Source organism: Aotus nancymaae, unplaced genomic scaffold (assembly GCF_030222135.1).
Source record: "Aotus nancymaae isolate 86718 unplaced genomic scaffold, 86718_ANA_hifiasm-v0.15.2.pri h1tg000011l, whole genome shotgun sequence".
NCBI lineage: Eukaryota > Metazoa > Chordata > Mammalia > Primates > Aotidae > Aotus > Aotus nancymaae.
In genome coordinates, this window is record NW_026988422.1 from 42,134,828 (window position 1) to 42,151,203 (window position 16,376).

Consider the following 16,376-nt stretch of genomic DNA (forward strand, 5'->3'; position numbering starts at 1 on the left):
TCTACCAAAAAAAAAAAAAAATGAGCTGGTTATGGTGCCACATACCTGTATTCCTAGCTACTCAGGAGGCTGAGGCAGGAGGATCACTTGAACCCAAAGTTCAGGGCTGCAGTGAGCCATGATCACACCACTGCACTCCAGCCTGGGCAACAGAGTGAGACCCTATTTCTTTTTTTTTTTGAGACCAAGTTTCACTCTTGTTGCCCAGGCTGAAGTGCACTGGCATGATCTTGGCTCACTGCATCCTCTGCCTCCAGGTTCAAGTGATTCTCTTGCCTCAGCCTCCCGAGTAACTGAGATTACAGGAATGCACCACCATGCCTGGCTAATTTTGTATTTTTAGTAGAGACAGGGTTTTTCCATGTTTGTCAGGCTGGTCTCGAACTCCTGACCTCAGGTGATCCACTCGCTTCAGCCTCCCAAAGTGCTGGGATTACAGGTGTGAGCTACTGCACCCAGCTGACCCTATTTCTTAAAAAAAAAAAAAAAAAAGAGGTAGAGGTTTGACTGAGATCATTCCTTTCATTTTTCATTAAACAAATGTTTGAGCACCTACTATATGCCTGTAATTTTAGGCCCAGGATACAGTGATAAATAAATCAGGTAAGGTTCTTACTCTTTTAGAACTTATGATCTAATAAGAGAGACAGATTATAGAGAAAATTGGTGAATAAACAGGATTTATTATGGTAGCAAGGTCTGTGAAGGAAATGAATACATGAGATGAGAAAGTCATGGGGAGATGTCACTACTTTACAAAGAGTGATCAGTGAAAACTTCTCTGAGGAGTTGAAATTTGAGCCAAAAGCCTGGTCACAGTGGCTCACACCTCTAATCCTAGCACTTTGGGAGGCTGAGGCAGAAGGATTGCTTGAGCCCAGGTGTTCAGGACCAATCTGGGCAACATAGTGAGACCCTGTCTCTATAAAAATTTTAAAAAATTAGCCAGGCGTGGTGTCTGTGGTCCCAGCTACTCTGGAGGCTGAGGTGAGAGGATCCTTTGAGCCTGGGAGGTTGAGGCTGCAGTGAGTCATGATTGTTGCACTCCAGCCTGGAAGACAGAGAAGGAGCCTGTCTCAAAAAAAAAAAAAAAAAAAAAAAAAGCTAACCAAATTAAACCAAAAAAAAAAAAAAAAATCAGAAAGTCTCTTCTAGCTACTTCCTTTCTCCAGAATTCTGATATATAACTTACAAAGACTAAATTAGATTCTAAAATTATTTTTACTTTTTTTTTTTTTTGAGACAGAGTCTTGCTCTGTTGCCAAAGCTGGAGTGCAGTAGCATGATCTCGGCTCGCTGTAACCTCTGCCTCCCACATTCTAGCAGTTCTCCTGCCTCAGCCTCCCAAGTAGCTAGGACTACAGGCGCATGCTGCCACCCCCGGCTAATTTTTTGTATTTTAGTAGAGACAGGGTTTCACCTTGTCGCCCAGGCTGGTCTCGAATTCCTGAGCTCAGGCAATCCACCAGCCTTGGCCTCCCAAAGTGCTAGGATTACAGGTGTGAGCCACCGTGCCTGGCCTATTTTTACTTCATCTTTTAGTGGACTCACCCTTTTATTTTGGAGGGCAGGGATATTTATTTTATTTATTTATTTTATTATTATTATTTTGAGATGGAGTTTCACTCTTGTTGCCCAGGCTGGAGTGCAATGGTGCAATCTGGGCTCATCACAACTTCTGCCTCCCAGGTTGAAGCAATTCTCCTGCCTCAGCCTCCCAAGTAGCTGGGATTACAGGCATGCACCACCATGCCTGGCTAATTTTTTTGTATTTTTAGTAGAGATGGGGTTTCTCCATGTTGGTCAGGCTGGTCAGGCTGGTCTCAAACTCCCAACCTCAGGTAATCCACCTGCCTTGGCCTCCCAAAGTACTGGGATTACAGGCCTGAGCCACTGCCGCTGGCAAGAATATTTAAACCTGTAGATAGGAATCCATGTTCTTATGCCTTTGTGCCCAATAATAGCTCTTCGGAATGCTTGTCACATTTTTATTTGTCTTTCAAGGCCTTGTTCAAATGTAACCTTTCCTTGATGTTTCCCCAGCTCCACCAAAAAGCTGCATCTGCCATGCACTTTTTTACCCCTGCATTTTGGATATGTTGTAGAGCTTAGGATATATTTGAGGGGGTCATGTGTATTGCTCTCCTCTACAAGATAGTGAGCTCCTAAGGACAGAGTCTAAATCCGTGATCTTAATAGCTCGAGAGCAGTGGATTTAGACCTTTTAGTATTTGCGACACCCTATGACCCAGAGTCTTAGTGGCATTATTCAAGTGATTCAAAACCTAAAAACCATGCTAAATTCAGTTGTGGGAGAAGACATTCATGTCCTCAGGGCGAATTTTTCTCATGGCACCTATAAAATCACCCAGTATTATTACCCTATTCTGTTGGTAGCCTTTCAGCACCATGGTAGAAATTTAATAATTTTGCTCTTCTGATTTCTCTCTCATATGGACCCAAGCAAAGTTCTCATATATCCTAGTTTCTAGAAGGCTTAAAGAGAAAGAAACATGATAAGGCCAGGAGACCATCTGAGCCATCATATTTATTTGAAACTCAATTTCTTTTTTTTTTTTTGAGACGGAGTCTCACTCTGTCACCCAGGCTGGGATGCAGTGGCATAATCTCAGCTCGCTGCAATCTCCACCTCCCAGGTTCAAGTGATTTTCCTGCCTCAGTCTTTGAGTAGCTGAGATTACAGGTGCCCACTACCACGCCCAGCTAATTTTTGTATTGTTAGTGGAGACGAGGTTTCATGGTGTTGACAAGGCTAGTCTTGAACTGCTGACCTCATGATCCGCCCACCTCGGCCTCCCAAAGTGCTGGGATTACAAGCGTTAGCCACCTCGCCCAGACTGAAACTCAATTTCTTTATCTGCAGGACTCCCAAGTGATAGAGAATTACTTGAAATTTGAGACAATTTTGCCCAGGAGGCTCTATTCCCACAGTAGTACTTTGTGTCATCAGCTCTCATGGTGCCTGTGGGGCACCTATTGTTGGTTTTCCCTGAGTGGTGCCTGGTAGAATTGATGTTTATGTGAGGTGGCCTAACTTACAGAACCACGTAAGGGATGTTTGGGGGGCTGTTCAACATTCTAGGTTAAGAAAAAGGACATTTGGCTTTCTTTTTATGAAGTTTTCTGATTTGTTGGAAGAGGGACCATACTTCATGCAATCTAAGATCACATCAATACTCAGTTCTTCAATGTTACAATTTTTTTAAAGCCCTACAAGTAATGGCAGTTGTTCATAAAAAATTGATTAATTGGCTGTCAGTTTTCTGTCTAGTGTCTTATATATTTAGTTCCTTGAGAAGAGGCAACACACTACAGAATTTTGACTAACTTTGTGTTTTTCCCTTACAGTTGCTTTTCGACTATATGATTTGGATAAAGATGACAAGATCTCCCGTGATGAGCTATTACAGGTATGTGGGAGAGCTCCTGGAGAACTTGTGTTTGGACCCTGCCTGCTTATTATTATGGGCAGGAACTATTCTTTCCTTTAGTAAGCATTTATTTAATACCTGCTATGTGCAGAGTCCTGACCTGGTTATAAGGCAAAGGAGATGCCCTGGGAAAATTTGAAATAGCTCATTGTGTTTTCATAGACAGATATCTCCACTATATAAAAGCTAACTAGGGCCAGACATGGTAGCTCACGCCTGTAATCCCAGCACTTTGAGAGGCCAAGACAGGCGGATCACGAGGTCAAGAGTTCGAGACCAGTCTGGCCAACATAGTGAAACCCCATCTCTACTAAAGATACAAAAAAAATTAGCCGGGTATGTTGGCAGATGCCTGTAATCCCAGCTATGTGGAAGGCTGAGGCAGGAGAATCGCATGAACCCAGGAGGTGGAGGATGCAGTGAGCCGAGATGGTACCATTGCACTCCAGCCCAGGTGGCAGTGTGAGACTCCACCTCAATCAATCAATCAGTAAAATAAAAGCTAACTAGGCTGGGCACAGTGGCTCATGCCTATGATCCTAGCACTTTGGAAGGCCAAGGTGGGCGGATCACCTGAGGTCAGGAGTTCAAGAGCAGCCTGGCTAACATGGTGAAACCCCATCTCTACTAAAAATACAACAATTAGCTGGGCATGGTGGCAGATGCCTGTAGTCCCAGCTACTTGGGAGGCTGAGGCGGCAGAATCGCTTGATCCTAGGAGGTGGAGATTGCAGTGAGCTGAGATCCCACCACTGCACTCCAGCCTGGGCGACAAGAGCAAAACTCCATCTCAAATAAATAAATAAATAAACAAACAAACAAAATAGGCTGATGCCCTTTTCAGCCTCAGCCCACGTGCACTCAGGTGAATAAAAAATAAAATGAAATAAAATAAAAGCTAAATAAATGGCTTTTAGGTACTGACTGACAGTTAAAATATACAACATGATTTAGATCAAATAGTTCAGTTATTGACAAATAAGATTGTTGGCAGCCAGGTAATTCTGATGTTACTTAGGTAAATGCTGTTATTTAGTCTGTCCTTAGGCTTGACAGAAGAGTCAAGGAGCTGCTGCTGTGCTGGTGTACCTTGAGCTAACTGCCCACTTTCCTTGTTGCTCCTAGGGATAATTTCCTGTTTTCCTCCTAGCAGTGACTGGCATTTCATCCTATTAGCATTGCCCTTCTCTTCCTCCTTACCCCTTTCTCCTTCTGTAAGGTTAGGAGGGATGAAAATTACCCTTTTAAAAAGTGTGTGGTCTGGGTGTGGTGGCTCACACCTGTAATCTCAGCACTTTGGGAGGCCAAGGCAGGTGGATCACCTGAAGTCAGGAGTTCGAGACCAGCCTGGCTAACGTGGAGAATCCCTGTCTGTACTAAAAATATAAAAATTAGCCGGGTATAATGGTGGGCACCTGTAATTTCAGCTACTCAGGAGGCTCAGGCAGGAGAATTGCTTGAACTCGGGAGGCAGAGGTTGTAGTGAGCTGAGATCGCACCATTGTACTCCAGGCCGGGTGACGACAGCAAGACTCTGTCTCAAAAAACAAGCAAACAAACAAAACAAACAAAAAGTGTGTGTGTGTGTATTTATGAGTCTGGACTCTAGGAGGCTAACACATTGGAATTCCATGGGGAAATTCTCTATTTCAAGATATACTTAAAAAAATAAAGTGGTTTCCACCCATTCATTCAGAGTATTGTCTTCCATGTTGAAAATTACTCAGGGCAGACTCGGGAGCAACCGATCATATTCTTACATTTCTATGAGCAGAAACCAAAACAGTCTGCAGGTCAGTGTTAGCATCCCTTGCTTCTGAGTTGAGAATTTCTTTAGCAAGAAGCATTTGTTTTCTTGCAAGTTGCTACATATGGACTTCTGAGTTCTGAAGAGAAAAGACAGGTGTGGGCCAGGTGTGGTGGCTCACGCCTGTAATCCCAGCACTTTGGGAGGCTGAGGCGGGCAGATCACAAGGTCAAGAGATCGAGACCATCCTGGCCAACATGGTGAAATCCCATCTCTACTAAAAATATAAAAATTAGCCGGCCGTGGTGGCACGTGCCTGTAGTCCCAGCTACTCGGGAGGCTGAGGCAGGAGAATTGCTTGAACCCAGGAGGCGGAAGTTACAGTGAGCTGAGATCACGCCACTGCACTCCAGCCTGGCACCTGGTGACAGAGCAAGACTCTGTCTCAAAAAAAAAAAAAAAAAAAAGAGATAAGAGAGCCAGTCACTCTATAGTTGACATGTGTTAATGCTCTGGCCCAAATCTGGTTGCCAGAAAGATTTTTTTTGAGTGGAGGATTGATTTATTTTTCATTATTAGGATATAGAAAGCCTGAGGCAGGCAGTGGGGAGGAGACCATATAGCCGGAGTGACAGTCAGTGCCACCAAAGCATTCCTGGGGCCAGGAATGACTTTGGGACAAATGTGCTCATGGACTGTTGAGGCATCAATTAGTTATATCCTAGCAAGAAGAGGATATGAACATTTTACCAAGTTAGAGAAGAGAACAAAGTTTATCTTTTTAGTCACTGCAATTTCTAAAACATTTGGAAATTTTCAATTCTTAGCTCTTCGGTATTTTGTTTTGTTTTGTTTTGTTTTTTTTGAGACAGTCTGGCTCTGTTGCCCAGGCTGGGGTGCAGTGGCGTGATCTCCACTCACTGCAACCTCTGCCTCCCGGGTTCAAGCCATTCTCCTGCCTCAGCCTCCCTAGCAGCTGGGATTACGGGCATCAGCCACCACACCTAGCTAATTTTTATATTTTTAGTAGAGATGGGGTTTCACCATGTTGGTCAGGCTGGTCTTGAACTCCTGACCTTGTGATCCACCCGCCTCAGCCTCCCAAAGTGCTGGGATTACAGGCATGAGCCACCGTGCCTGGCCTTCAGTGGATGTTAAGAATTTTGTGGTGAGTTCATCCTAAGGAAAGACTGAGTGGTCATGTTTGCTTTCTTTTTTTTCTTTTTTTTTTTTTTCTGAGATGAGTCTTGTTCTTTCACCCAGGCTAGACTGCAATGGTGCGATCTTGGCTCACCACAACCTCTACCTCCTGAGTTCAAGTAATTCTGCCTCAGCCTCCCGAGTAGCTGGGATTACAGGTGCCTGCCACCACGCGTGGCTAATTTTTGTATTTTTAGTAGAGACGGGGTTTCACCACGTTGGCCAGACTGGAATGCGAGCCACCGCCCCCTGCCACAACTTCTAATTTTCAAGAATTGGTTTATTTAAAAAATAACCAGTTTGGATACAAATCAGTATTTCATCTTTTTTTCTTTTTAGAAAATCATGTCATTTACTATTGATGGATTGACTGATTAACTGATAGGGTCTCTCTCTGCTGCCTAACCTGGAGTGCAGTGACTATTCACAGGCATGATCACAGCACACTCCAGCCTTGAACTCCTGGCCTCAGACCATCCTCCTTCCTCAGCCACACAAGTAGCTAGAACTATAGGCACGCACTACTACACCCAGCTTATAATTTACTTTTTAAAAATCTGTTTCATGGGCCAGGCGCAATGGCTCACACCTATAATCCCAGCACTTTGGGAGGCCGAGGCGAGTGGATCACCTGAGGTCAGAAGTTTGAGACCAGCCTGACCAACATGGTGAAACTCCATCTCTACTAAAAATACAAAAATTAGCCAGGAATGGTGGTGGGTGCCTGTAATCCCCACTACCCGGGAGGCTGAGGCAGGAGAATCGCTTGAATCCGGGAGGTGGAAGTTGCAGTGAGCTGAGATCGCACCATTGCGCTCCAGCCTGGGCGACAGAGTGACTGTCTCAAAAAAAAAAAAAAAGTCTATTTCATGAGACTGTCGAAGGAAGTAAAGGGCTGGGCACAGAGGCTCATGCTTGTAATCCCAGCACTTTGGGAGGCTGAGGCAGGTGGATCACCAGGTGAGGAATTCGAGACCAACCTGGCAAACATGGTGAGACCCTGTCTCTACTAAAAATACAAAAAAAATTAGCCGGATGTAGGGGCATGCACGTGCATTCCTAGCTACTCAGGAGGCTGAGGCAGGAGAATTGCTTGAACCCTAGAGGTGGAGGTTACAGTGAGCCGAGATTGCACCATTGCACTCCAGCCTGGGAGACAGAGCGAGCCTTCACCTCAAAAAAAAAAAGTAAGTAAAAGAGTGGAGGCAAAGAAAGCCTATGAACCACTGGGCTAGAGGCCCTTTCTTCCTGTGGAAAAGCTCAGCTCTTAACATTTGAAGACAGAGGTGACTGACTACAGTAATATGAGGAGTCAGAAAGGCACCCTGTCCCCCATTTCATACTGTCTAAGAACTAGCCTTTCTATATTGTCTTATAGTCAAAGTGTTAAAGTTCCTTTTTTTGTTTAAGGGAGCAATTTTCAAAGTATGTTCACACCCTAAAGATATTAATAGAATTGCTAGGGCCCAAGGGTTGGTTAAGTTTGAGACAAATTTGGTGAAACAGTGTTAAATTCTCTTACTAAATTCTCACAGCCCTTTAATTGTCCTTGTTATTTTTCTCAGAAAGGGATTTAGCATTTAACTCTTCAAGGATTTTTATGTTTTTGGGGGGCATACTTTAGGAATAGCTGGCTTAAGGCAGCACCTCAAAGAGGACTACATTTCCGAGGGGATTTCAGAAAGTCCCCACCAAACTAATTTAAATAAATAAGGAACTAGTTATGCTCACACAACAAGAATTTTTCGTATAGATTGTCCAGGCTTATATAGTACCTAACTGGTGTCCAGGAACCAGGCTTATTCTGTGTTCTTGTCTTGGCATCCATAGCTTATGTTACTCACCTCATGGCTCCAGGGTGGCTGCAGTGCCACCAGACGTCATATTTATATTCTGGGTAAGAAGAATGAGGAAGGGCAAAATGCAAAGGACTGTCCCTTAGTAAGTCTTTGTCTTCTTAACCAGTAACTGGGATAAGTTCTCCTTACCTCATTACCTAGATGAGAAGATAAGGGTTTCAGCCTTTTAGCTGCTATATAGTCAAATGATGCTAATGATGAGGATACATTCTGAGAAATGAATTGTTAGGCAATTTTGTAGCTGTAGGAATATCATAGAATGTACTTAGGTGAGCTGGGTGCAGTGGCTCATGCCTGTAATCCCAGCACTTTGGGAGGCTGAGTTGGGGGGATCAACTGAGGTCGGGAGTTCAAGATCAGCCTGACCAACACAATGAAACCCCATCTCTAGTAAAAATACAAAACAATTAGCCGGGCATGGTGGCCCATGCCTATAATCCCAGTTACTTGGAAGGCTTAGAGGAGAATCGCTTGAACCTGGGGGGCGGAGGTTGCAGTGAGCTGAGATTGTGCTATTGCACTCCAGCCTGGACAACAAGAGCAAAACTCTGCCTCAAAAAAAAATGTACTTACATGAATGTAGATGGTATAGCCTACTACACACCTAGGCTATATGGTGTAACCTATTATTCTTAGACTACAAACCTGTACAGCATGTTACTGTTCTGACTACTATATGCAGTATACTATAGTATACTATACTGTATACCATTTTGTGTATCTACTATATGCAGTATAGTATACTATATGCAGCATATATAGTATATGCAGAACTATATACTGTTTTGACTACTATATGCAGTATACTATATGCAGTACATATAGTATATTCTACTATATACCATTATGTGTATCTACTATATGCAGTATAGTATACTATAGTACTATACTATAGTATGAACACATAATGGTATTTGTGTATCTAAACATATCTGTGGCTGGGCATGGTGGCTCACGCCTAGAATCTCAGCACTTTGGGAGGCAGCAGAGGGAGAATTGCTTGAGCGCAGGAGTTGAAGGCCTGCCTGGGCAACATAGTGAGACCCCATTGCTAAAAAAAAAATTTAAAAAATTAGCCAGGCATGGTTGCATGCACCTGTAGTGTAGTCTCAGCTATTTGGGAGACTGAAGTGAGAGAATCACTTGAGCGTGGGAGGTGAGGCTGCAGTGAGCCACATTCACACTACAGCACTCCAGCTTGGGCAACAGAGTGAGACCCTGTCTCAAAAAAAAAAAAAAAAAAAACCGAAACAAATATATATATCTAAACATGGAAAAGGTACAGTAAAAATATGGTGGTGTAATCTTTTTTTAAAATTTTTTAACTTTTAGGTTCAGGGGTACATATGCAGGTTAGTTATGTAGGTAAACTCTTGTCATGAGAGTTTGATATATAGATTATTTCATCACCCAGGTACTAAGCCTATTACCCAGTAGTTCTTTTTTCTGCTTCTCTCCCTCCTCCCATCCTCCACCCCCTGGTAGCCCCCAGTGTCTTTTGTTCCCCTTTTTTTGTCCATGTGTTCTCATCAAAATACAGTGTTATAATCTCATGGCACCACCACTATATATGCAGCTGATCATTAACCAAATATTATTATGCAGTGCATGACAGTATTTGTGGGCATCAGAGGAAAAGGAGGATGGTGATAGCTTTATTTTTAATCTTACTGGAAGAGTCCCTCTGATTCCCAAGGCCCTTGTCATTCCTGGCTCTTGATCTTGCAGGTGCTACGCATGATGGTCGGAGTAAATATCTCAGATGAGCAGCTGGGCAGCATCGCAGACAGGACCATTCAGGAGGCTGATCAGGATGGGGACAGTGCCATATCTTTCACAGAATTTGTTAAGGTTGGTCACTTATCTCTTTGTTTTTGTTTTGTTTTGTTTTGAGACAGTTTCGCTCTTGTTGCCCAGGCTGGAGTGTAATGGTTCAATCTCAGCTCACTGCATCCTCCGCCTCCCAGGTTCAAGGGAGTCTCCTGCCTCAGTGTCCTGAGTACCTGGGATTACAGGCATGCACCACCACACCTGGCTAATTTTTGTATTTTTAGTAGAGATGGGGTTTCACCATATTGGTCAGGCTGGTCTCGAACTCCTGACCTCGTGATCTGCCCGCCTCAGCCTCCCAAAGTGCTGGGATTACAGGTGTGAGCCACCGTGGCCGGCCACTTCTTTCCTTAAAAAGTTAAATTCCAGCCGGACATGGTGGCTCACACCTGTAATCCTAGCACTTTGGGAGGCCAAGGTGGGTGGATCACCTGAGGTCAGGAGTTCAAGTCCAGCTTGGCCATCAGGGTGAAACCCCATCTTTATTTTTTATAAATTAAAAAAAAAAAAAGAAAAAGAAAAAAAAAGTTAAATTCCACTGAACAGGAGGGAGAAGGGAAAACATAACTCAGATAAGAACTTGGGAGTGTTGTGACCTTTATAACCTTCATAACTGTCACTGGTTTTCTCCCACAGGTTTTGGAGAAGGTGGATGTAGAACAGAAAATGAGTATCAGATTTCTTCACTAAAGGATGGAGACCAAACTGTTTCTTGAGGTCTAGTATTTAAGAACTGGAACTTGAAAGTCCTCCTTCCACCAACCCCACCTCTCCCCCATCATTCCCTTTCTCCCTAAGTACTACTGCTGTTGCATGACAACCCTGAATATGTTCTGTCAACACAAATCTGCCTTTGATGTATAAACAGGGCATTACAGAATGGTACACCCAGTCTATTTCTGTTCGGTATTATTCACTTGTTCTTCATTTATAAATATCATCTTCCCCTTTCTGCTGCTGAATGCCACACATCCATCCAGTCTGAGAAAGTGAGAGAGGGACTCATGCCAAGAACAAGCCAGCAAAGCTCTTTCACTGGATGTAGACCGTAGCCCTGCTGCCTTCCCTCCAGCGAGCCTGCCAGCATGCTTCTTTATCCTTTTTATATGGCCTTTGCTTCCTACTTCTGTGTCATCCAATATACTGTTCACTTAGTCTGGCAGTCTTTCTGCTTTTCATTAAGTCTCAAAATCTCCTCTGTTTTACTTGGCACCACAAGCTGTGCCCTATATATGTATTTCTGACTTGGCAGGATAGTTCAGGGATCTGGTAGTTTTAATTTACCTTCATTATTAAATGGACCTCTGGGATGTTGCCTTTCTAGGAGCTTTTTGGTAACCAACACTTGTCTCAGAAGTATAAGATCATCCTCTGCACTCTGCTCTGTGATCAAAGGGCTGCTGGGCGGAGATATCCCTTCTTGAAAGGTGGCCCTGGTGAGAGGTGTGGAGTCAAGTCTTCTAGGTTGCTTGCCCACATCACTCTACCTCTGGCCTCTGATTCTCAACTTTGTACCTCTGTGGCTCCTCTTGTTAATGCAGTGTTGACTGATCAAAAAATAGCAACACGCCTACAGGTTTGCTTAGTTTGGGGACACCATTACCACCAGAATGGCTGCTCTGACAATATGCCTGGGAACTTTCTCATAGCTTTTTTTAACAAGGAGGCTGGGCACCCTATAAAGCCTCATGCATTCACACCTTTGCAGCATGGTTTGTGCCTCAGTGTTATGTGCACTGGAATGTTTTTCGCTTCACATTTCCAAGTAGAAAGATTAGTGTTACGAGCCAGGCATGGTGGCTCATGCCTGTAATCCCAACACTTTGGGAGGCCAAGGAGGGCATTTCACAGGTCAGGAGTTCAAGACCAGCCTGGCCAACATGGTGAAACTCCGTCTCTACTAAAAATACAAAAATTAGCCAGCCGTGGTGGCAGGCACCTGTAATCCAAGATACTCAGGAGGCTGAGGCAGGAGAATCACTTGAACCTGGGAGGCGGAGGTTGCAGTGAGCCGAGACCACGTCATTGCACAATAGCCTGGGTGACAAAGCAAGACTCCGTCTCAAAAAATAAAAATAAAAAAAGAATGATTAGTGTTATGGAAGTGCCTAAGTTATCCTAGTCCAAAATATTTAAAGATTGCTTCCTCAGTGTCTTGAGGTTTTGCACAAAATTATTATTATTATTTTTTAAGACAGAGTCTCACTCTATCGCTTAGGCTGGAGTGCAGTGACACCATTTCGGCTCACTGCAACCTCTGCCTCTTGGTTCCAGCAATTCTCCCACCTCAGCCTCCCAAGTAGCTGGGATTACAGATGTGCACCACCACATCCAGCTAATTTTTCTATTTTCAGTAGAGAGGGGATTTCACCATGTTGGCCACGTTGGTCTTGAACTCCAGACCTCAGGTGATCCTCCTGCCTCAGCTTCCCAAAGTGCTGTATAGGCATGAACCACCACACTTAGCCACAAAATTCTTTATGAATTTTATACTTGGCAGATATTAATGATGGAAGCCATAGTCAGCTCCTAATACAAGTTCAAAGAATTGACTATTGTATCATTAGCTGCCTGGTTACATTAGCTTCCTAGCTCCTTGTAAAGACCACCACTAATCCCTTAAAAACAAGAGGTCTGGCAGTGGTAGCACAACCTAAGGTGGCATTACAGATCTTTGAGCAAGCCACAGCAACTTTTCTGCCAAAGTCAACTTAGTTTAGACTTCAGTGATTCAGGCTATTGCCATCCTAATGTATGTCTCTATGAGTCCGTTTATCCACACATCTGCCCTTGGCTGACTCTGATTCATTGCTTGCTTGCTTGCTTGCTTGTTTCCTTGCTTTGGAAAACTATTGAAGATGTGTACATAAGTCTTTAGGAAGGGGATTGCTAAAAAATGCCACTGCAAAGTGATGGAAAAGGGTGGAGAACACGGAAGTAGCCAGGCTGGATGGCTTAAAATATAAATTAATGAATAATTCTTTATGAAGTATCAGTCAGACTTTGTGATCAAGTGATGCAATATAGGAATTATGTAAAAGGGAAGAATGTCCAATACCGACCTATTAGAGAGGTACTTCACAGGCTCCTTAATTTGCATATTTAAAGTTCCTAAGGTTATAGCTTTTCCCCCTTTTGGCTGTGTAGTAAACTGTTTTAATCCACAGTTGTGCCTTATTGTTCCATTAAAATTGTATCTTCGATCCATCAATAAATATTTGTGGTTGAAACAAAATAACTTGGTTGATTTTGTTCATTTTACAAGAATTTTATGTAACTTAGTCCCTTCTTCAAGTTTGAAATCAGAGTGTCTCCCTTACTCAAGTTAGTCTGTACTGTCAGCTGCAGTCTACTTTGCTGCTGCCTGGACATATGAAGTGGAAAGATTCTTCTACAGGCCAGCACTCTCAGCCTCTAGACACGGTTTTGTCAGCCATGGCCACTTCCCATTCATTCCAGGTAAGATGCAATTTCTATTCTTGACTCCCTGATTCTTTAAAGATAGAAAAAGCCTAAAAATGCAGTATCTGTCTATTCCTTGTTATTAAGTCGCCCACCTCTTCCTTTATGTGCAGCCTCAGTGGTGACATACTCTGCTTTTACGTGGCATTTCACATTTTCATTTCTTTTTTGAGACTGAATCTCACTTTGTTGCCCAAGCTGGAGGGCAGTGGTGTGATCTCAGCTCATTGGAACCTCCAACTCCCAGGTTCAAGCGATTCTCCTGCCTCAGCCTCCCAAGACGATGGGATTACAGGCGTGTGCCACCACACCCAGCTAATTTTTAGTTTTGTTTTGTTTTCTTTGAGAAAGAGTCTCACTTTGTTGCCCAGGCTGGAGTGCAATGGCATGGTCTTGGCTCAGTGCAACCTCTGCCTCCCGGGTTCAAGCGATTCTCCTGTCTCAGACTCCCACGTAGCTGGGATTACAGGTACCCACCACCATGCTCAGCTAATTCTTGTATTTTTAGTAGAGATGGGGTTTCACCATGTTGGCCAGGTTGGTCTTGAACTCCTGACCTCAGATGACATGCCCGCCTCAGCCTCCCAAAGTGCTGGGATTACAGGCGTGAACCACTGAACCCGGCCATAGCCTATTGTTTCTAATTTTATCTGTTATAAAATATTGATGTAATGAATCTCTGCATATAACTTTTTACTTTGAAAAATTTACAAGGGTGGAATTACTAGGTCAAAGTTCAAGCATATACTTACATTGTTTGCTACGTTTATTATGCTCCTTTATCTTTGGTGTTCTATTTAGGATATCTTTATCGTCACTTGTTTTTCCAAATTGATTTTAGAATCATTTTGTCAATTGCATTTAAAACGTTATTAGGCTCACGCCTCTAATCCCAGCATTTATGGTGGCTGAGGTGGACAGATCACTTGAGGCCAGGAGTTCAAGACCAGCTTACCCAACATGGCGAAACCCCTTCTCTACCAAAAATGCAAAAATTAGCTGGGTGTCGTGGTTGGCGCCTGTAATCCCAGCTGCTCCAGAGGCTGAGGCAGGAGAATCGCCTGAACCCGGGAGGCAGGGGTTGCAGTCAACCGAGACTGTGCCACTGTATTCCAGCCTAGGCAACAAAGCAAGACTCTATCTCAAAACACACACACACATTATTAGAATAGATTGTGTTAATTGGGATTTGGAACAAGTATTACTGCAGAGATGCCTTAAAAGAGGACTACCTTGCTCTTTCATTGGGGCCGCCAACATGCCTTCCAGACTGAGGAAGACCCAGAAACTTCAGGGCCACATTTGCCATGGCTGCATCTGTAAGCACTGGAAGTACCCTGGAGGCTGTGGTAATGCTGGTGATATGCATCACCACAGGACCAACTTCAACAAATACCGGCCAGGTTCCTTTGGTAAAGTTGGTATGAGGCATTACCGCTTAACAGAGGAACCAGACTTCTGCCCAACTGTCAACCTTGACAAATTTTGGACTTTGGTCAGGGACCAGACGGGTGAATGCTGCTAAAAACAAGACGGGCTGCTCCCATCACTGATGTGGTGAGATCTGGCTATACAAAGTTCTAGGAAAGGGAAAGCTCACAAAGCAGCTTGTCATCTGAAGGCTAAATTCTTGAATACAAAAGCTGAGAAGATTAAGGGTGTGGGTGGAGGGGGAACTGTGTCCTGGGGGCTTGAGGCCGAATGGAGGGAGGTTCATTAAAGGCTAACTACTTAAAAAAAAAAAAAAAAAAAAGAGGACTTCGTTTACAAACAGATTTTCTTATACTACAAACTAGGTGTGGCCACCGCCGCCTGGCCAGAAATCTATATTGCTACGAATCGACCAGGTGACAGCCCTCTTGGTGTCTGGGAAGCACGGTGGACCTACACCGCCTACGCCAGGCCCCTCTTGTCATAACCCCAATAAGGAGCCACCCCATATACATACCCTCCCTGCCCTTCTTGGAAACCTTGCAGAAGAAAGGATGTCCTACAGTTGGGTGTAGCAAACAACAAAATTGCCAGTCATAACAGGTTACCTCTATGTAGAAGGGCCCTCAGGAAAGTAACGAATCCTTCTCTCCTGTATTGATCAAAGCTGTAAACAGCAGGACATTTGGGCCCTTTAAGAGTCTAAATGAGTCACACTCAGAGATAAACTGGAACCATTACATTTTTTGCCTAGGTGTTGTGCTATCCCAGAATTAAAAGCCGTGGGGTTGGGTACGGTGGCTCACGCCTGTAATCCCAGCACTTATCACCTGAGGTCAGGAGTTGGTGACCAGCCTGACCACAATGGTGAAACCTCGTCTCTACTAAAAATACAAAAATTAGCCAGGCGTGATGACCTGCGCCTGTAATACAGCTACTCGGGAGGCTGAGGCAGGAGAATCATTTAAACCCGGGAGGCATAGGTTGCAGTGAGTCAAGATAACGCCACTGCACTCCACCCTGTGCCACAGAGCAAGACTGTCTCAAAAAAAAAAAAAAATCCCTCGGGCCTGAAACTGAAATTATTAGTCCTACAGTTTAACCTAACAGTGGATTAAAATAGTCACGTGGCCTGGCCACACTATCTTACCAAGTGGCACAGCTTTTACGCGAAGATTTTACAGTCTTAATAAATGAATTACAAAAGTATTTTTCCCTGTTACATCAATTCCGGGACCCAATCCGACAGAAAAGGGATGGAAGGAGTGTGGTGAGTGCTATTGATTGACGTGCCTTCCAACCAACCTACAACGTATGAAGGGCGCGCGCGAGCAAGCCTGTGTCCAATCACTACTCAACGGCAGTGGCGGGGGCGGGGCTTGTGGAAACGGCCCG

The 16,376-nt window shown here is 44.0% G+C and overlaps 1 protein-coding gene and 1 pseudogene across 2 annotated transcripts in view; both read left to right on the forward strand.

Moving 5' to 3' along the window:
• Positions 1-13,326, forward strand: part of CHP1 (calcineurin like EF-hand protein 1) — a 50,068-nt gene extending 36,742 nt beyond the window's left edge. For both annotated transcript variants that reach the window (XM_012462458.2, XM_064374861.1), the window contains 3 exons: positions 3,370-3,431; positions 9,987-10,109; positions 10,725-13,326. In XM_012462458.2, the coding sequence (XP_012317881.1) occupies positions 3,370-3,431; positions 9,987-10,109; positions 10,725-10,778 (239 nt within the window). In that variant the 3' untranslated portion in view covers positions 10,779-13,326. The remainder of the gene's footprint in view (positions 1-3,369; positions 3,432-9,986; positions 10,110-10,724) is intronic.
• A 1,482-nt stretch (positions 13,327-14,808) lies between these two features.
• Positions 14,809-15,270, forward strand: LOC105724077 (large ribosomal subunit protein uL15-like; annotated as a pseudogene).
• Positions 15,271-16,376: the final 1,106 nt, after the last annotated feature.